Here is a 21724-nt window from a genome sequence, read left to right on the forward strand (position 1 = left end):
CTCCAGACTTTACTGGTTTGCTGATAATATTACTACTCCACATTTCCTTTGCTCTCATGTCATATTTTAGCGTACTGTGGAAGAGATGCAGAGGAAGGATGCAGGAGGTACAGGCGCACAATACTTTAGAAAACAACGTATGGTACAATGACAATATGCAATGAGCTTCATAACTTGTATTCCATGTAAGTCTTCTGTAATGTCAAACACTGGTGACTCCTATAACAGGAGTTGGAATCTGAAAGTCTTTTATTGGTGCTTATTATGTGTTTCAAGAGGCACAAACTGTAGATGATACGTTTGCATGGTAGTAGTTTTTTTGTTTTGTTTTTTTTTTTAAATGGGGGTGGGTGTAATAAAGACAAAGTTGTAGTAGCTAGTTAGCTAGCTATAAATGTGTGAATGCAGCTTTAGATAGATAGTAATTCAAAGAAATTATATTGTTTATCTTAGAGGAAAAAAAGATGGGAATGTACCATTAACATTGCCTTCTTTTAATGCTGTCAAAGCAACAATACAGCGGCACCTTTTTGATGTAAAAAAAAATGACTGGCAGTATTGCCTTAAACCAGCATGTTGAGCTTTTGTGATCAGAATCATCAAAAGATAGATTGACTCTCTTTTCATATGGCCTTAAAGTGATGCCTGCGTATTATTACTTTGGCAGCTGAGTCATTCATGCCTTTGCCAGCCACACACATGATGCTTCCAAATGTTCCGAACTACTCTGTAAAAAGCTACCTACACACCCTGAGGAGCAGGGCAGTACTGTATGTGCAATGCTGCAGTGGGAGATGCGCACAATTACAAAGATTTATGTGCTCAATCATATTTCTGGGTAAAATGAACATTTACATAATATTTGTATAAATATTATTTATTTTAAAAATATTGTGTAACAAGCAGCGAGTTATTGTTTTGTTTGTATTGTCTGAGTCATTTGCTTTTTACATTTTGTTTTAACCTCAACTGTTGTCCTACTGCAACAATTAAAACAATTGTTTGAGAACATTTTGAAACTTGAACACAGTGTTTGTTATTGAGCGAACAGCTCATTGTTTAACAGCCTAGTGTTATTATACAGCAGGTCTGCCTAATTAACTCTAACACCCCAGAGTTCTGTTTGATTTAAAGACACTGGAGAGGTCCACTTGTATTTGAAGGTAGTTAGTGATTACAAGTGATCGGGGAGCATCATTTGTTTTGTTTTATTAGAGACGCAGCTTAGTGTTTCATCATCTAAGCACTGTTTTAAGTCTCAAGACTCAGGTGTTAAACAGTGATGGAAACTTTGAGGCAGAGAAAACATCTCTCATAGAGATAGTTTGTTGTAATAATGTGCTGATGACACCAAGTACAAGCAGCACCCATACTTTGAAAAAACATTACTTTGCAGTTCATCATTTGTCCAATAGAGAGCACAATTTTGCTGTGTGTTGCTTGGTGCCCTCTACAAAGACGCCAGTGTGTTCTTTGAATCTGAAGAAAATGTTCAACAATTGTCCTGCATAATGATTCAGTGTGTGCAGAGTGAAATCATACAGCAGAGGCAGGGTTATTTTCTTTTATTTATTCAACAGAAAATAAACAGAACGCATTGCATAGCATGTACATCATTCCTCACTGTCTGCGCAGTGATAGAGAAAAGTCTGGGTCAAATTGCACCTTTAATACCAATATTTCCATTCCGTGCCAGAATCTCAATAAATAAATACGTAAACACAATCTGCTGGGTGGGTTTTGAAAGAAAAAAAAAAATCATGCAGGAGGCTACAAAAGAAATACGATGTTTCAGACAGTCAACTTTGGTATCAGAGTCTCACATCATATATACACCACTCTTCTGTAAAAGAGTCATTTGTCGATGATAAAAACAGCATCGGGATCTGAAAACATTGCAAACAAGGATTAAGCTGTACCGGTTTCAAGTTTCGTGATAAGGCACATGCCATCGTTACACTGACTTTGATTACAATCTTTGGTAATACTGCACTCAGGTGCTGTTGCTATAGCAGCCACAGCAGCAAATTAACACACAATTAATAAAATTAAAAAACGTCATATCAAATCTTTATAAAAGTGAAAAACAACAAAGAAAAATAGAAAACATACTGTGGTGTGTCAACATATAGAATCATCAGTCAGTTTAACAATCCATGACCAGCTCCCTTCTTACATTCATTATCTCTTTGGTACCGCAGCAACTCAAACTTTAGTGCTCTCCCTCCCAGTGCCCAACAGAATATCATTGCAAACTTCACCTGAACATCAAACACACTGCATCTCCCCGTGTGAGCAGGGCTTGTAATACCTTACACAAATCCCAATTTCAAACTGGTATAAATAATCATCCTACTTTCTGTGTTTGAGAAAGAAATTACAAGGTTCAAAAACTAAAAAATAAAACCAAATTATCCAATTTATGAAAAACAAGTGCACACATCTGAGGTCAAGAGGTGCGTTGACTTTGGAGGTGTGATTAAAAAAAAAAAAAACACACACACAAACTAAGACTAAATTCTGACAACTGAATGTTCCCTTTATCCTTAGCTTCCTTCCTCCATCCACAGGTCGACTACCACATCTCTTTGCCTCTGTCACATTCACTAGCTTTCAACTGAGCTCTCCCAGAGATCTCTGTTCTCAAAACTAACTCGATTGCATAATTGTCCCACTGCCTGAGCCCCCTCCAGTAATACCTCAACGAAATACAAATCCAGGAATTGATTGTGCTATTGAACAAAAAACAATATTGTACATTTCTATGTACAGTATGTACAGTCAGTTCATCTGATTTGGGGAGCGGGGCGGGATCAGAAGTTGAAAAGGTTGATAAAGTCTTGAGGGGAGAGGGACATGGTGCAACTTTCTGGGTTGTTGGCTGTGCAGGGATGGTTTGTGTCCTAGGGAGAGAAACAAAGACAACAATCGATATTAATTTCCTTCTGTTTTCTCTTCTTAAGTGCAGTTTTAGTAACTCTAACGTTTTGCTGTCAGATCCACTTTGATCAAGTGAGAAAGTGAAAGAGACAAAAAAAGTACTACCTTCCAGAAAAGGATGTGGCAGTGTGTGCAGAAGTGCAGGGTGTCACTGTATTGTTCTCTGTGAGGATAGCAGCGGCTCAGCTTAAAGTACATCTTCTTCCACTCCAGGTGACCTTTGTCTGACACCATCAGGCGCTTTCGGATCTAAACGGAGAGGTAAACAGACTTTGAGACACGACCCAAGGAGAGAAAAACACTTTGAAATATCCACTTTAATGTTAGCTTTCTTGAGAAATTCTTTTGTATCCCAGTTCACTTCTACACACAAAGTGACTGCTCAAAAGATGGAGCATTCATAAGAGTTTTCCCCAAACACAATCTATAGCTAAGCAATCTAACCCGTAGGAAAGCTTCATTGTAACCTACTTCAGCGTAAACCCTGAGACTGTCTCACTCACTTATCGAGTGCATGCTTTTGAGCATGGTGCTAGGTAACTGTAGTGTGAGTATGCACACTGTGTGGCCTCCTGTGTTCCAGTTTCCAGTAAGAGTCCTGTTTATCAGAGATGCTTGACCTCCTTGTAGAGTGATTTTAATGGCATGTGTGTCAGAAAGACTGCCCTGTTATCTTGTGTTTACTGTCTCAAGTATGTAACCTGGAGGTCATCTGAAGCACTGACACAATTGAAAGACAATGAGGAGGACAACTAACCTGCCATGTATGCAAATGTGTTTAAGGGCAAAGAAGAGTGCATCCAACTCTATACATATTTAGTGATCATCCGTTTATGTCTACATGCCTGTCTGTCTGTGAAGTGGTACTGGCAGAGTCTCTTCCACAGCAGCCGGTCCTCAGTGAGGGCCCCCAGCTCAGGGCACACCTGACCCAGGCTGACCAGGTCTCTGCCATCCGTGAGACGCTCCATGATGTTTAGCTGCAGACTGGCAGGCAGGTCGGTCAGAGTCATGCCTGTAGATGTGGGCTGAAGAAAACAGGAGGCACAAAAAAAAAAATCATGAATTGCATTTAGGTTGTTCTTCTGAATTTTCCATCATAAAGAGAACTTCTGTGAATCCAACTCTTCACCCTGTGTTCAAAGCAGATGCTTACCCTGTTGATCTGGATGTTGTCCAGCTGCTGCTGCCACTGCAGGATGTTCTCCATACGGTGCAGCCAGGTGTTGATGTTCCCCACCAGGACAGACTTGCCCATGTCCTGAACCAGACCACACAGCGAGACGTAGAGCGTCTGCAGCAGCTCTTTAATGGGACGAACATTCTGCTGGTCATCAAGAACTGAGGAGAAAAATCAGAAGATATTTAGCTGACTCCATTTATTACTGAACTCGTGACCTGAGTGAGGTTTTAAAGCCTGGGTGTTACAAAGAGAGATTACAAGCTACCAAGCTAACAGTGAAATATTTATTGTGAGTCACAGTCTTAAAGGGTCTGTTTTGGAGTGGCTGTACTCTTCTCCTGTGGCGTTTATAATATTTAGCCAACAGGTTTCATAACGCCACTTAAACAACCTGAATCTCTGTTTAGCAGAGGGAACATTTGGTTTACACTGTGGCTCGCTGAGGCGTCTGGTGACTGTCAGTGTTTTTCACTGTGCCATTAAAGCACTAAATTCACTCCTGGCCTTCTTTATAGATCCTCAGGGCTCATTTCCTCACCTATTGGTGCAAACAGAGCAGGAAGGCCTCATTTTTTATTTCAGTTTGTCTTTAAGAAAGAAGAGGAGTCTATTTCCCTGTACATTTGATGCAACAATGAAGGAAATGAAAGAGACTGAAGGATGGGTAAACTGCATTTGGGTATTTTTGTGCTTTTAAGAGGTGGGTGTGCCTTGTGTGAAAATAGCAGAAAATTAAACCTCTTGGTCACATAAAGAAGAGCGAGAAATAGTTGAGTGACTATAAAAAAAAGCGGGAAAAGAGCGACAGGGCTCACCTTTCTGTACCACTCTCTCCAGAATATTCATATAGTTTTTCTGCGCCACTCCGCTGAGCGAGGGGAGCTGGGACTTGGCGATAAGCTCCAGGAGCTAGAGCAGAGAAAGAACGAGACAGAAAGAAAGAAACAACATAAATTTCATCCTGTCAGCTGCCGAGACTCTCTGTTCCATTGCCTCATTACTAAATGTTTGTTATGCCGCATTCTTACAAAGGCACTTGCACTCCAAACAATAAATGCTGTCTAGAACAAATTTGGAGCTGCTCCACCTGGTCATTACTCTCAACTGACGCTGGATCCAAAAAACATATAACAGCATTCTTGGCTCTGATCACTCTTGATCAGAGTCTCTTCAGGGGGAAGAAGCTACTGGAAAGGTGTTGGACAACAGCCCAGGCTGTCAACAACATCAGCCTCCACAAACAAGCTTTTAATCATTTGACTCCTGATCCTGCTGTCATGTGAATTAGCTGAATCATTTGACAGAGTGTGTCTGCACTTGTGTGACCATGCATGCTTGTGTGTGTGTTTGTGTCTGCGTAGTTGTTGCCATTGGCTAGCGGACAAACAGTGGGTTCCAAGGTGGCATGCCTGGCATGTAACAGATGCTGTGACGTCATGGAGAAACTCAAGTTCCCCCTTGCTCAATGCTGACCGGAGCATGTGACCTTTGTCATCATATCAACAATTTGTTGGTTGCTTTCTGGTTAACTTGAGGACACTTTGCAGTGCTGGTAGGTTAGTTATGGGAGGCTTACATTATAGAGATTATAGAGCACAAACTTTTCTAATTGCATTTCTAAACTTGTGAAACTGGTTAATAAAAGAATGTAAGTTTATTACTACAAATGGCACCTACAAGTAAGCATTCATCCAAATCCTAAATGAAAACTTGATGAGCTTGGGGGTCTTAATAATACCAAACTCTGAACTAAATTACTTCTCTACATCCTCAACCTGCCTAACCATTTTTTTGTAAAAATTTTAAGCTTCTTCGCACCCTCCTGGCTCCCTTTTTCATTCTTTCCAGCTCCATTCCTAAAACCTAATCCCATGCCCTTCTTCTTTTAGCAGCTCATCAAGTGCTCCTCTCTTTGTAGAGCAGCCGGGCAGAACAATGTGCGTTTCCGTATCTACTTTTAGCCCTCGCTGTTCGCTAAACTGCACTTCACAGCTTGGCGTGCAGCTCATACTTTTCCACAGAGTATCACAAGCACTGCATCTTCTTGTTACAACACACCGGCTCTGCTACAACACGTTCGTTTTAAGGTTCCTGTCTCCTTGAAATAACCTCCATTTGTCTGCTCTGAGAAAAGAGAAGACCTCTTGTTGTCTCTTTGTGGAAGAACCCGATCTGTGTAACTGAGACGGAGTTAAATGAACCCGCAAATGCCATCAGACACAACCAGTGAAGAGCAGTGACCTAGGACACCGTGTCCAGACTAGACGCTAGTGTTACAAAGCCGTATTGTTCTTTGGGCTTACCACACTACACTGCACTTGTTAGCTGGAACCTGCACTGAAAGGTCAATCCAAAACTTCAACAGAGAGAGAAACAAATGGCCAACTTTCTGTTTCAAGTTATGTGTAAAGAGGTTAAAACTTAGATCACTTGTGGGACGCCAGATAATTTTAAATTCTCAGAAATGCTGTTATGCTGATACACTACACTTGTGTTAATGGCTGTAGATAGAAACAACAAGTCGTAAAACATGATCCTCTGCAATTTCACTGTCTTGCCAAAATGTCTCCTCCAGAGCGAGCTGGGATTGGATCATCCCATCAAATTCATTAGGCAGGCAGTTAAATAGCAAAGAGGCAGAAGTTCAGCAGAGGACTGTTGAATAGGACGGGGTAAGAGAGACAGAAAACGAGTAGGAGTAACACAAAAGGAGGCAGCCTATGTCTGGCAGAGACAAGTGTGTGTGTGTGTGTGTGTGTGTGTGTGTTTGGGGGACTGAATCACCTGACAACCACCGGGTCTGGTTTCATAAACCCCTGTCGGGTGGTCTCACCTCACTGCACAGCTGTCACCCCCCTTGGCCCCCTCGGCCTCCCACCCCCAGTGGCACAGGAGTGCAAGACCACATGCACTGAGCTCACATGGGAGCACATGTGGGAGAGCTGGTGTGTGTGGTGACACTTTGATGTGGAGGGGAACAGCTCCAAAATTTAGCTAATGAATTTTCTATTGTTATCTGATAATGCGATTACATTATTGCTAATGATATGATGAATGTTCTTGATGCCACGTCCTTTCTCTAGTGGACAAAGCCATTTGGCATCCCTAATGTATGTACTATGGAAACAGCATCAGTTTTACACAGTCACATAAAATGCTTTAATGAAATGGACTGCACTGGGTAGTAGATAGGACTTAATTTTAAATAAAGCATTGGTTTAATTCAATTTAGGGATGCCAAATGGCTTTCGCAATCATATTACAGCAAAATAATCAAGCTATGTCACACTCTCACCCCACCACAAAAACACACATACACTCCCTGGGTCTGTATCATCACCATTGAGAGACCCTTGTCTGCAGAGCATTGATAAGAGCGTGGCAGAAGCCTACACACCCTCTTAACCTTAACCTCTTCTCTGCCACTACCAAAACATGTCCTAATAACAACCACAGAGGAAGGAAAACAAAGGGGACAGGAGAAACTGACAGAAAAGAAAGAGATTAGAACTCACTCTGACGACGTAATTAAATCTCCTCGTGTCCTTGATGGCGCTGCAGAAATCTAAGCGGTTGAAGGCCTCTCCCAGTGTACAATATCCGTGGCGCTGGGAAAATTCAATTATCAGGGTATTAGATTGCGATCCTCGGCAGGAGCGCAGGGTTTTCTCAGCGTGTTTACATTAGCAACGATGATGTGAAAAGTTGATGTGAAACTAAATGAGTTGGGTTTGTTACCTCTTTGGTGCTTCCTTTATGAACATAAATCCACTTTTCCCTGTGGAAATCTGTGAGAAAGCAGAATGTTTATATTAGTGGCCTGGCCTCATTAAGCAGCTTATAAGCACTGTGACAAATGCACACACACACACACACACACACACACACACACACACAGCAGCAATAGATGCATTTCAGAGTCTGTATAGTTATTGAAATAGAGCTTCTAAAATGATAGAAAATTAATCATAAACAATATTATCAGGGAAGTGTTCACCTCATGAATGTTACATAACATCCTCACAAGCCTCTCCTGTTGATCTTTGACATATTAATATATGTTTTATCACCCCAAAGCATACTGTTACAAATTGTTACCCTCTGCACACTTAAACAATAAGCCAGACTGTGTGGCCCTTTCACTGTGACTCACAGGGGACCTTGGTGTTGTTGTTCATTAGGTCTTTTTTCCTCTTCTTGGCAGCCATGTCGTAGCTGAAAGAGAGCAGCAGGTTCTCCTTGTTGAAACACTCCTCCTCCTCGGCTTTGCAGAAGCTGGAAAAACATAAGACGCATATTTCATCAGATGCATCATTTTACCAGTTTATCTCAGTGCAAAGTACAGGCTTTATGTGCAGCACTTTTTAATAACATGAGCTGTGCAGAGAAATCACTCTAACACCACAACAAAGGCATCAATTGCTGCCTTATTTTTCATACATGTGCTGTATCTGTAGGTCGTGTTGAAGGCAGGCTTTTTGTGCTAGTAAAGGCATCTTGAAAAGGGAACTGACTCAACAGACGTTTGTTAATCCACTCACTTGTTGTGAGCTTATTAATAGCTCAGTGATTAGCCTGGAAAAGAAACATGGCCCCAGAAAAACAAAGAGGTTAATGAGATGGAAACGACATGGAGGTGCAGGCCTGCTGTGCGTCCGTCACCCTGCCTTTGTTTGGACCTTGTTAAAAACATCTCCCCCTCCTTCCTCCTCCCTCCATCTTCCTCTAACTACAACACTGATGGCGCATTTAAGAGTTGCGCAAACTGTTGTGATGGAGACAGCGACATTAGTCAGGACATGTTTCATGACCAACCTCTCCACGGAGACATTGTTGTTTTTGTCGTCTGCTGACGTCTTTTTCCATCCCTCTTCGGTTTTAACCCAGCTCTGACCCGGTGACCTCCAGTCCTGTCCGAGGAAAGGCATCCTGGCTCGGTGACGTCGAATTCAAATTAATCTAAAAGTTATCAGGAATTAGTTCCTGTTTGGGTTATTGTGCGTCCCTTCTTTAAAGCGATGTGTCCTGGAGGTTTATGTGGTCTACTGTTGTCATTGCGCAGCTCTTCTTATATCCTCAACTCAGAACCCGGAAATACAAGAGGTCCGCCCACTTTGGAAACTTCCCCGCAACACGTGGCTTTGTTTATCAACTTGAGCGTTGCAAAATCTCTTGGCGAGGACAGATGAAGAAACAAAACTCTGTCATGTCATGGAAAGGTAGACACAGGAGACTTCAAGGGAAGGATTTTAACATGATAAATTCCCTAAGGAAGCATTTATTAAATGTTGAACGACTTGGGGACGATTATGTAACTGTGTGTGTGACCAGGGCTGGAGACTAACTACATTTAATCACATACTGAACTTAATTTCATGGCACTTTGACATTTACTTGAGTATTTACAATTTATGCAACTGTAGCTACTTTTATACTTCAACTGCACCACATTTCAGAGAGAAATATTCTACTCAACTACATTTATTCAACAGTTATAGTCAAATATGGATTATCAGACAGTTGCCAAATAAGTTTTTTATATGCAAGAAATCTCCTCTGGTGTTTTGGTGCATAGTCAGGGAACATAGATATAGAATAGAATAAATTATAATAAAATTTGTTTAAAAAATACTATCAAAAAAATGTACAATCTAACTGTTTAAAACAAAAGAGATGTGCATGAATGTGCAAAAATATATTTTAGAGGATGTGCAAAGATTCATAGTATTTACAGACATGCAAAAGACCCCTCAAACACACACACACACACACACACACACACACAGGAATAAGTGCAAGACCAACAGACCCACAAAACCATGGAGTGATCGTTTTGCGCTCACGTCTCTTTGTAGTTCTTTTATGTCTCTTTATGGTTGTTTTGAGTCTTTTGTTTTTGTGGAGGCTCTGGTCAAAGACATAAATAATTAAGAAGGAAAGAAAGAAATCCAACTTCTCCCTTCAGGCAAGGAGACACTTGGTATCTGCAACTTTTATACCTGTGCTGGATTATGGTGATTTGCTTTTCATGAATGCCCCTGACCAGTGTCTAAAGGAGTTAGACACTGTGTATCATTGTGCTTTAAGCTTTATTACTGGTTGTGGAAATTGCATATACCACTGTACTTTGTATGCCACTGCTAAATGGCTGTTTTTGTATGTCCACAGGCTCTCGCATTGGTTGGTTTTTATATATAAATCTGTTTTTGGCCTGGTTCCCTCTTATCATTCCACATACCTGTGCAGAAACCTAAATCAGTACAGCCTTCGCTCTCGTAATATTCCTCAAATTCAGATTCCAAGGGTGAGAACAGAACTCGGCAAAACAGCTTTTAAATACGCTGCCCCTTCATCCTGGAATAATTTACAGAAGGATCTGAAACTGGCAGAGCTGATCACTGTGGGGAAGATTAAGTTGAAATTAAAGGATCGGGAAATTAGCTCTTTTAGTCAATGTGACTGTTCCTAATTTATTTTAAAGTTGTACTCACATCATATTTGTTCTTTTCCTGGACCTTGTATTGCACGTTAATTGTATATGGTGGTTTTTATGCACTTGTTGGGTATGACAGTTGTATATGTCTGTTTGTCCTTGCAACTTGTAACAGTGTATTATGCTGCTGTCTTGGCCAGGTCACTCTTAAAAAAAAAGATTTTTTAATCTCAAAGGATATTTATGTCTATATACATATGGCCAACTTAAAAAATATAATGCATTATTGTGTATCAAAGGCCCTGCATACCCACACAGGTGTTTTTAGATATGTGGCTAATTGGACAGGCTCAGGTTTGAGTTGTGCAAAGCTATGTGTGCTTATAACTGTGATTAAGTTGTAATTCGTCCTGATTCTTAATTCATGAGAGTGCCCCTAAAGTATGCACAAGATTAAAAAGAGGATAAAACCTGTTGCTGCACGTCCTGGATAAAAGGCCATTTTGCATAATGATTTTTTCTTTCTTTTACTTTTTGAACTGTAACATTTTAGTGGTGATATTATGTATTTTTACTTAAGTATACTTTTGTGTGCAGAACTTTCACTTGTGACAAAGTGGTTTACATGGTGGTATTGCTTCTTTGCTGACATCCCTATAAACTCATACAAGTATGTGATATAAGTGAAATCAGACTGCAGCCTACTTCTGACTTTGTTCCAGACCTCATTCAGGAACCCACACTTTGAAAACCTCTGGACTATGACAAGTGTCACCACAGTTTTTAATGGTTAATGTATTGGTGATGATAAAAGTAATTACTGGTCAGGAAGTGTTTCGCCCAGGCTTATCAGCACTAGCGTTTTGTTGCTGTAAATATAAAGAAAAAAATTCAGTCTCACAGTAACGTGGCTTTAAAGTCCCATGATTCTTAGTCACTCACGGTATTATAAATAGCTCATCCTTTGGGTTCCTCCAGAGTATAAGGTTGGATTGTGCAGGAGTGTGTGTGTATTTCTGTGTCTGAAAGGGGGTTTACCATTGTATTTCAGTTATCCCAAAACAGCACCAACTGATCTGTGAGGACTGGCTCAGTGTATTTTGTTTATTTTGGAACAGTGCCATTCAGGACAATGTGTAACTAAGTCTGTCCAGGCCACTGGGTCAGCTCTTATCAGCTTGATTAAACACATGACATATTTACACAGTGATGTGTGAGACTTTTGGGGACAATCAGGAAAAGTCGTGTATTGGGTTTGTCATCAGCATACAGTGAGAATAATAACAAAGGCATACTTTTAGGAAGTGCTGTTAATGTCTCACCTAAAACACGCCCCTGTCTGATCTCTGATGTCATGTGACTGATGATGTAAGTTCACTTCCTAAAAATCCTGCAGCATGAGAAACTCTTTTTGTGATCATTCTCAGAAAAAAAGCCATAGTGGTTGGTGTGCATGTGTGTGTGTGTCTGTATCCATGTGAGTGAATGACATGTCTGTCTGCATTGAGGCAGTGGGAGGAGGGAGACAGAGGGGGAGCTCTGGTGCCTCATAATTCATGACACTCTATACAATCCGCAAAACAGCAGCACATGGTGCACACTGAGTGTGCACTTCTTCCAAGAACCAGCAGGCCGGTGTTTCAGCTCATCCACTGTTGGAACATATCCTGTGGGTAGAGCATGACCAAGCTTGCTGACTGATGTGGTTTTTGCGATGGAGGCTCAACACTGATGCTTACAAACTATCCTTAAGTGCTTTAAAGTTCAGTTACTTTTCATCAGTTGCCTTTCTGTGACATTCACAAACATTCACAAATATGGAAAGTGGTTCTCCCTCATTTCAGTCTTAGTTTTATTGAAATCATTGAATTAATTAAAACATTACTGCACTGCTCATTAAAGATCCTGTGCCGCTGAAGCTTTTGGAACAGGTGCATCGTGGCTTCATGTCTGAGGTTTTAATGTAACACCCTGATAAATGTAAAAGGTCAAAGCTCTGCACACACTCCGCATGTTAAAATATGTCAACAACAAGTCACATGAGAATCTATTAAAGCACATTGGGCAGATGTACTCTGACTAGATGTACCGATCATGACTTACAAATGCAGCCATTACAGAAGTAACCCACACTGAAATAGTTCAACAGTTCCTCATGTGGGTAACCACACAGAGCCACAGTGGTGCGTGTAAAAAAGGGGAACTTAAAGACTAAAACAGTTATTATCATGTAAACTGTAGGGGGTATACAGTGATGTGCATGTTGTTGTGACTCCCAGAAGTCTAATGAAGTCTATTTCTAGAGTAAACCAAACTACAGGATGACATGGAAAGTCCCTGCAAGTGTTTGGTAACTGACTAACTGAGAAAGAAGCTATGACCTAAGGCTCTAAAGAATATCTGTTTAGTTTATTTAGTGAATCACAAACAATCATAAATCAGAGATTTGCTCCGTTTAGTGTCTGTGGCATGGCAATGTCGGTTTGTTGATCTACTTATATCCTGTTGGATGTATTGCTTTGAAAGTATGTACAAATATTCATGGTCCCCAGAGGATGAATCCCATTGACTTTGGTAACCCTCTGACTTTTTGCCAAGCACAACCAGTATAATCAAAATTTTGTATAGCTAATAATGATCCTAAAATGATGTACCCTAAGGATATTGGTAATCATCCAACATCCCATCACCTTCAACTGTACTTTGTGTTTAGTTTTAAGCATAGACTGTAAATAATAGACATAGCCACAGTGATGTCACCCATTTGTTTTGTAGACTCTTGTTAAAGGCCTTGAGTTTTGTATTTTGAGGGTCACCATCTTTCATGCCAGAAGTCATCATAGTTGGATGAGAGGGTGGAGTTGTGGAGGAGCACAGGCTGGATCTGACTCATAGGTTGTGGTGACACATAGCCGACCACTTGTCACTCAAAACAGTCACGCCCTTAATTATGCATACTTTAAAGCCTTAATCAATGTAAACGTGGGTTATATAAAAATCCAGCCACTGTACAGTTGGAATGTTGAAATTAGCCGTAGAGACCTAAACTGATTTTTGTAAACATGTTTATTATTCCTATATATTATAGGAATTGTGTAAGCATCATTTTACAGTCACAGTTTGGTTCTAAGTAGCAAATGCATGCTTCCAATGTAAACTAAGATGGTAAACATGGCAAGCAACTCACCTGCTAGACATTAGCATGTCAACATTGTCACTGTGAGCATGTCAGCACATTGGTGTTTACAATCTACACAGTCTCATCCGGTTCATATGTCAGTATTTCTGAGACACATGGATGCATGAGGCATAAAATTAGAACAAATTAAAAGGTTAGTAGGGAATCATCTCGCTCCCTCTCCTCTCCTCTCTCCATGATCCCTGTTTTTGTTGTGATGTTGTGACCAGACAGGACAGCTGTCATACCCGACCCTCCAAAAACCTTAATCACAAACACGCACACACATGCTTTCTCACATATACACACAGTCACACACACACACACACACACACACACACAGACACACACCTGTTGCTGCCTCTCCTAGTTGAGTTTCATCACTCGCTCACATTCTCTGTTGTGAAACCCTGCTCATCAGTTTCTCGCCCTCTCACATCTGCCAGCCGTGGCAACCAACAGGACCACACGCCTCACGTGGTGTAACATTCGCCTCTTGTTTGTTTCTCAAAATAACACCAGATCACCTATAGTTTTTCCAGGCCCCCACCTTTTCTCACCCGCTCCACCCGCTGTCCCTTGGACTCTATTCGCTGGCAGTGAGCGACTGAAACCTCTGACCCAGTGACTTTTGGTTTCAAAGAAATGCACGCAGTCCTGTGTAATACCTCCTGGTCACACTGTGTTTACTCCACACGAAAAACAGCTGACATTGGCCTCTGAAAGGCATTGATGAATGAAATTATGTAATCACTTTAGCTGATCCTGACTTTACTCTGAATTACCTGCATCTTTTCATATTACCACCAAAGAGCTCGATATCAATCCAACATTCGTGCATTTCTATGATTCAGAGGTTGTCTACACATAGCTCTCAACATGGAGGTGCCTGAGCCTGCGGCTAGCAGCTAACAGTGCTAAATGGGTCCCCAAGAAGTGTGCAGGGCTTTGAAGCCCATGATGCCCTGCAGCCCAAAAAGATGTTTTCCCATTAACTTAAATTGGGAAAGTGACGTCAGTAGATAAAGTTTTCTGAGGTTATAATCGTCACAAAATGACTAGTTTCACTATCAGGATTGAATTAATTTGGTCTGACAACATTTGGAAAGTCTAGAGGAACCGCATGATTACATCATTTTATCACCATTCAGTTTGCGCAATAGTGAACCTGAGGTTATCCGTTTGGCTGGCGGAAGTTAGCTGCTCGGCCGCACTCAGCCACACTTGTCTGCGCTTTGCCACCATTAGTCACTAGTGCGCATTCTCTATGGGCCACACCGTGCAGAAGTACTGCCAATAATCCCCAGATCATCCCGGTGATTTTATATGTGTCAGTTAAACCATTTTGGCCTCACGCGCCACTGAGCAACTTTCATACCAATGAATGGTGCCCCCCGTTCAATGCTGTATCCAGTTCTCTTAATACATCCATGGGTGATAACAGCACAAATAGTGTTAACAACACCAATGGTGCTGACAGAGCTAACGGTGTCAATGTCAATGGAGGGTGAGCTTTACACTTCTGAGCAGCTTTTGCGACAATGGCGTCCCAGTATCAGCAGTAACCACTGTGTGGGCGCAGAGCAGAGTGGCAGTGATTAGCTAGCCAGTGGGATACACACACAGGAATTTACATGCACTAGCATGCACACGCTGTTGGACTGTCTGGACCAGAATGATCAGAGAAGCTCGGATTACAGCACATACAGAGGGAGCATGACTTTGTTTTCTGCTCAGGACACCATTACTCTACTATATCTTCACATAGTGTGTAGCTGTTTGCCTCTATATTGATGTAATTAATGTAATTTTAGAGTTCCTTTGAATGTCATAATCAAAAGTATCTCAGCCTTCTAAGTTGTGGTTCCCATAAACACTTCATCAGTGATATTTTGTCCTGCTGGCTAATCAGGTAACAAAATCTGGATTTGATGTCTCCCATTTTCCTGCTCATTACCATGTGCCATTTGTATGAGCAGAAACATTTATGTTAGTCAGCCTTTTTGGGCCACTCATGGCTTTAGTTTCACCTGCAACAGATGGAGCAGCACATTTCAGCATGTTCTCCATACTGGATAATATTTAAAGCTCTTCTTTGTAAAATGATACCTTCTCTATACTATCTTCCGTGTGCCCCTGTGTGTGGATGGCAGGAACCTGCCCGGGCATGTGAAGGTCCTGTGTGGACAGGAGTGTGAGGAAGGGTCAGACAGACACACAGTGACACATACAGGACACGTGCTGCTCACATTGCATTTGCAGTCAACTGACTGTGAAGAGAGAGGCCACATGTATGGATTAAATTTTTATTGTAAAAAGACGATAGTTAAAACCAGAAAAAGCAGTACAAAAACATCAGAAAACTTTATAAAAAAAAAAGGTAACATTTAATCTTGAGGCTTTTCTTTTACCCTCAGATTCACATAGCAAAGACGCCCATCATTATTTAAACATAAAGTAGATATGTATGATATGTTGTGCATTATATCATACTAGGATAATGGGTCCACAGCAGTGGAAAAAAAGCTAAAAACAATACCAAAGGTTTTTTCCCCTAAGGCTAAATTTTGAACAAATTCTTATGTGTTTTTTTTTTTTATTTCACCACTGCATGAAATATTTGGTAACAATGTTATCACAATACTTTCATCATCGTTTTGCATTACAGTAACAGACAATGATCCAAAAGTTCACAGACAAAGCACCAGGTTCAGACCCAACAGCTGAGCACAGCTCTGACTTGCACCAAACAGTACACAGCCCCAGGATTTAAACATGACAAGTGAAATCTCATGATTTAGTGCGGGCTGAAAATAGTACTTTCACCCTTTGTGGAGTCAGACAGGTTGAGAAGAGGGCTGTGCAGCAGGACAGCTTGTGTGCATAGGTTTGGCTGTTAAAACAAAAACAGAAAAGACATGGAACACAGGAAAGTATATTTCCAGGTATAAAAATGACTCAGGTATTTAAAAAGTCATATATATGTAATATATGTATGTTTTAATTACTTGAGGTATGCTTGATTTAGTGAGTCAGGGACTTTTAAAAAATCTATTACTCATGAAAGTGGGAATAGTGCGGATCTGCTAAAAAATGAAATCAGACCTCATCTATGATTTCGCCCATGTCTGTGAGACATGTGTCAGAGACAGCGAGCCATGGTTAAACAGTTTATATGGCAGAGTCCCCTTAGATGTCCAAGTGTCTGTCTTTGGATCATAGCACTCAAAACTGTCAGAGTCCTCGATGACATCGTGGCCATTGATGTGACGTCCACCGGTGACGTAGACTTTGTTGTTGAGGACGGTTGCCGAGTGATGCATCCTCCTCTCCTTCAGGTTGGCACACTTAATAAACTGGTTGGCCTTGGTGTCGTATGCGATCACTCTCCTGGTGTATCCTGTGACAAGGGAGACATTCATTTGAGCGCGGCGGCATGTGTGGCTCAAGCAGAATGCTGTGAGGTATTCATCAGAAAATAAATCAATACCAATGAATTATAGCAAGATGAATGTGGTTCTCTTTTTTAGACTGCTTTTTTTAGCTGGATCAAAGGTGCGATGTGTGCACATTTTAAAAATAAAAATGTATTATTAGCCCTTATCACCACTGTTATCTACCTCCAATGATGTAGATTTTGTCATCTGCAATGGCAGCAGGAGCAGACACATTCTTCACTGTTCTGTTCTCCATCTTAGACCACATGTTCCTGGCAATGTGATACACCTGCATGAAGAAGGGGTGAGTGGACATAGATTGAGGGAGTGAATGAATGGATAGATGAATTAATGGACCAATAGAAACACAGAAAACAGTGACTTTGGGTCCTACCTGTATTAATCTGACAGGGTTCTGCATGGCATCCTCCCCTCCAAACACATAGATCCTCTGATTAGTAGCAGCCACTGCAGGGTGCAAGACAGCCTCAGGCATAGGTGTCACAGACTCCCACTGGTTGAACATACTGTTGTACCTGATAACATTATGAGAGATATTGTTTGTCACATTTGTGTGTGTTATGCTGTACGGGTTGTGAGCTATTACCAACAGAAGTTTTTGACTGAGGATAAAAATGGTGCACCTCACCTCTCCACACTGCCTGTCAGTCTTTTATCTGGTCCAAGGCCTCCCAGGACAAAGATGAAGTGGAGGTAGGAGACACTCTGGTGGGCGAAGCGTGGCTCCAGCATGGGCTCTGCCGTCCGCCACTGGTTAGTCTTGAGAGAGAGGGTGTAGACGGTTGCACTGACTTGGCTGTGCTTTGTGTTTGTCGTCAGGCCTCCGATAACATACAACACACTGTGAAGGGCGACATAGGAGGCTTTGTACAGACGAATGGGCAGCTTGGCGAGTCGCTGCCATTTCTCGCTCTTCTCATCAAAGACGAGGGCCTCCCTCGAAGTCTGCTCGTTGTTCTTCCTCCCTCCTACCACCACCAACATGTCGTGGCAGGAGTAGCGCCTCGGTGCCACCCACAGAGGTTTGAATTCAACTGCTGTGTTATCGATGCATTTTGTGCTGACGGAAAACATCAGGCGTCTCACAGATTCTATGAGCTCGGTGCAGAGGGTGGAGGACTGGATTAGAGGGTCGTTGGCAATGAATTGGAAGAGGTAGGTGGGATGGATGTAGCGGAGGCGAACTTTCTTGAAAAGGTCACTGATGGCACCACGTCTGGAAATAGGATCATGGTGGATCCAAGCAACAAGTGTCTCAAAGACCTGCTCCTCCTCCGCGCAGAGCCCGTCATCCTCCAGGTATCCCATGAGCTCTGGTAAGGAGAGCTCACACAGATCCTCCGATGCCGACACATCGGAGAAGCTCTTCATGGCCATTTCTTTTGCTTTGTCTCTCAGACTGTTGCAATTCATGATTTCAGAGAGTCTTATCATGCTCAAACAGTTGTCAGGGCTCAGCTGCTCCTGGAGGAAGCTCGAGCATGCCTCAAAGAGGCGGCCATATTGCAACATGGATGCCGCCTGCATCAGAGGCAGCACAATATCCATGCTGATACTGATGAGTCCTGTGTAAACATAGTCGATGATTCTGCTCAGGATGGCAGATGTGACACCCTTCAAGTTAATCTTGGTCTGCTGTGTCTCTATGAAGTTGTTGCAGAACATGGCTCTGAAGTAGGGGCTGCTGGAGACCAAGACGTTACGATGACATGGAATCTCTGTGTTATCCGAACACAGTGACACATCGGTCAGGATGTTCTCCTGTCTCAGTCTGTTGAGCTGCAGGAGCAGGTTGGAGGACTGCTCCTTGTCTTTGTACTGAAAGACCATGACTGCTGACCAGTCTGCTGAGAAGAGAGACCACATTGTTATTGTCAAATCATTTGGTTTTCAGGCTCTTTTAATTTATTGTTGTTGTTTTTTAAATAATTTAACCTTGAACCTCCTCCATCAACCTGCACGAGCAGTCACAATTTCTAATTCAAGCCTTTCAGCTACATGGTTGCTCATTTAGTGGCCATTTGAGGGCTTGCTGTAAAAAAGAAGATTATCAACCATGAAAGCTGTAGCTGGTAATTTCTGCAAAAAAACCTTTTCATTATGCTGAAACTGTCACTATATTTACACACACTAACTAACTCTAATTGTGAAAAAATAATACTTCCCTGCCTACTAAATTGCCTTAGCGCTTGTAATGGCCTTACCATACTGAATAAAAACAACCAGTCAGAGCCGAGCAGTCTCTAACACAACTGCTAATTATGTTAATTACTGCTCATAAACTGCGGTCAGACTAGGCAGCATTGATCAAATATGAATCAAGATTCTGTTACTACAGTGCCCATTTCTCATCTCAAAAGTTTTCAGAAACATATTTTATTGTACTCAGGGATGTAAATATAGACAGTGCAGGCAGTGCGGCCTGTAGAGAGAGGAAAATGGGCCTCTATGAGTGATTGCCACCTTGACAGTATGCCTGTGTCCAAAGAAGAACACTCATTAACTTAAAACAGTGTCATTTACTTTATATGCCCTTGAAAATGGCAATTATGTTTATTTTTTCTTTATTTGTAAAACAGTCAATAGCATCTATAACATAATTATATGCTTAGTCTATACCTGTAAATTAAAGTCAGTCTTAGTGGCCTATTGTTCAACTGTTCCCAACATGGCAGCTGGTTCACAAACTTTCTTTGTATTAATATTTATTTAAAGTTTATCCTGTAAATATTCTCGAAAAGCTTTGCCCCAAACCACAGCCTGTAAATAATTTTAAAACCTGTTCCACTCATGACTAAAACATTAACTTTGTTAAATGACTTTAGATTATTGCCTTCGGGCACATGGGCCCAATTCAGGGCTGCTGCGATCTTTTACAAACAGGGCTGACAGAATACCTATCTGATTATTTTGGAGACTGGTCGTCTAAGTAGATAACTCCAGAAACACCTGACAAAACTTTCTGCTGCCAGATTGCCGTTCATCATCGTCATGGAATAAGTGATGCTTCTGTCGAGTGATGGTGTTTTATGTGCTGCCTGTTTTTGTTTTCTCTTTGGCTTTTGAAAGTGACTGCTGCTTTTTTCCCATTCCGTTGCATGTATTATATATGAGTGCAGAATGTGCAAAATATCACAGATAAATATATTAGTCTACATTTAAGGCAGCACAATACAATATGTCAACTTTAACCAATGCTTCTAAACACAAGTTCTACTTCACCAAGTATAAAAACAATCTTTTGTTTGATTAATATTTACATCAGATATATTCAAAGCCATGCCAATATCACATATTGGACGTATGAAGTCTGATGCCCCTGACAGCCATGCTGTAATACTTGTCTTACCTGCTCCTCTTCTCTCTCTTTATGCGTTTGTCTCTGTTCTTGAAGCCAGATCTCAGCAGAAAATCTGATGCCTTGACATTTTCCTGTGCTTTCTTCCTCTTTGCTCTCGTGTTGATGCTGTGTGACTGTATGTTCTAAAGGGGGCTGTCTCTTTGTAGGAGCATGCTGCGTTCTGTTTTTTTTTTGTTATGGTCTCTTTCCACGAGGCCTCTGTGTACATACCTCCCCTAAAAATAGAGCCTGTCTTTGGCAACACGGCTGCAGACTCACATGTGACACATTAGAGGGTTTTTTTCTCAGTATATGTCTGACTCCCTCGCTTAACCTCTGTCTTTCCTCTTACTCTTTCCTCACTCTTCCTGTAATATCATACACTCCCTCCTGTACTTTCCCGTGTTCTGATCTCTCCTTTCTTCTCGATAACTTGCATTCCTATTCACTCCATCATCTCTATCTCTGTCTGCCACATGATTGTAGGAGCAAAAACAGCACTGATACTTGATAACACCCGTTTTGCTGGCTGCTCACACTGTTGAAAACACAGAGATACAAAAACAGGATTATCTTACTGTAGAAGCAACATAAACACAGAGATAGCAACCCCATGTAAAACACACCATAACTGCTGGCATCACAACAAAGTCATCACGAGCTCAGTTTCAGATTTACCAAGAGGCTTAGGTTAATGGAGAAAAATGAGTTTGACTGTGGCTTTACGATGCACTGCTAAATGTTCTTGGCTTCTCTTTTACACATGGTATTCATCCTATAAGCATGAAGGAATATCCTGATTTAAGTGTACATCAGCAACAGATGCATGTGTTCCCTATCTTTGTATATGTTAAGCTAATTTCTGTCTCATGTGTTTCACGCTCCCTGAAACAAATCAAGCGTATTCACTAAAGCTTTCATGGAAGTGCATCCCAAAATGTTCCTGTTCCTTAAAGCTGGAGGGAAATCAAAGCTCGCCGGTCTGTTTCATACATGCAGCTACATAAAAACAACTAGATTAGAGTGCATTTTCAGTCGTCACAGATGAGGGATGTGACATGTTTTTCTTGTGCTCAGGCTTGTTTACAGAGCTCGGCAAATCAGACATAAATAGCTGCTTGAGCTTCGACGACCACTACACTGCAGTTCAGTGTGGATTGCACAACAAAATCACCAGCGTAAACCATAAACT

General features: G+C 41.4%; 2 protein-coding genes across 3 annotated transcripts; both read right to left on the reverse strand.

The window, feature by feature from the left end:
* Positions 1-1070: 1070 nt before the first annotated feature.
* fbxo32 (F-box protein 32) lies at positions 1071-9200 on the reverse strand. Its single transcript, XM_050046108.1, has 9 exons — positions 8939-9200; positions 8277-8398; positions 7862-7911; positions 7639-7731; positions 4939-5032; positions 4097-4281; positions 3786-3968; positions 3046-3189; positions 1071-2903 (listed from the first exon to the last, which is right to left on the reverse strand). The coding sequence occupies exons 1-9, from the start codon at positions 9049-9051 to the stop codon at positions 2814-2816; spliced, it is 1074 nt and encodes a 357-aa protein (XP_049902065.1). The 5' UTR covers positions 9052-9200; the 3' UTR covers positions 1071-2813.
* A 6875-nt stretch (positions 9201-16075) lies between these two features.
* klhl38b (kelch-like family member 38b) lies at positions 16076-20680 on the reverse strand. 2 transcript variants are annotated; one of them, XM_050046725.1, is made up of 5 exons: positions 20542-20680; positions 17821-19039; positions 17566-17707; positions 17355-17460; positions 16076-17134 (listed from the first exon to the last, which is right to left on the reverse strand). In XM_050046725.1, the coding sequence occupies exons 2-5, from the start codon at positions 19020-19022 to the stop codon at positions 16845-16847; spliced, it is 1740 nt and encodes a 579-aa protein (XP_049902682.1). In that variant the 5' UTR covers positions 19023-19039; positions 20542-20680; the 3' UTR covers positions 16076-16844. The 2 variants fall into 2 exon arrangements, with proteins under 2 accessions (XP_049902682.1, XP_049902683.1); XM_050046726.1 differs by having other exon boundaries at positions 17821-19036; positions 20542-20653.
* Between the last annotated feature and the right edge of the window lie 1044 nt (positions 20681-21724).

Source organism: Epinephelus moara, chromosome 6 (assembly GCF_006386435.1).
Source record: "Epinephelus moara isolate mb chromosome 6, YSFRI_EMoa_1.0, whole genome shotgun sequence".
NCBI classification, from domain to species: Eukaryota; Metazoa; Chordata; class Actinopteri; order Perciformes; family Serranidae; genus Epinephelus; species Epinephelus moara.

Excerpts from the sequence above, each read along its gene's own strand:
- fbxo32 (XM_050046108.1), bottom strand. The coding sequence starts at position 9,051 with ATGCCTTTCCTCGGACAGGACTGGAGGTCACCGGGTCAGAGCTGGGTT. Across the intron at positions 5,033-7,638 it reads GATTTAATTACGTCGTCAGA|CTCCTGGAGCTTATCGCCAA; the intron begins GTGAGTTCTAAT and ends TCTCTGCTCTAG. Across the intron at positions 3,190-3,785 it reads ACCACTTCACAGACAGACAG|ATCCGAAAGCGCCTGATGGT; the intron begins GCATGTAGACAT and ends CTCTCCGTTTAG.
- klhl38b (XM_050046725.1), bottom strand. The coding sequence starts at position 19,022 with ATGGTCTTTCAGTACAAAGACAAGGAGCAGTCCTCCAACCTGCTCCTG. Across the intron at positions 17,708-17,820 it reads CTGACAGGCAGTGTGGAGAG|GTACAACAGTATGTTCAACC; the intron begins GTGAGGTGCACC and ends TAATGTTATCAG. Across the intron at positions 17,461-17,565 it reads ACCCTGTCAGATTAATACAG|GTGTATCACATTGCCAGGAA; the intron begins GTAGGACCCAAA and ends TTCTTCATGCAG.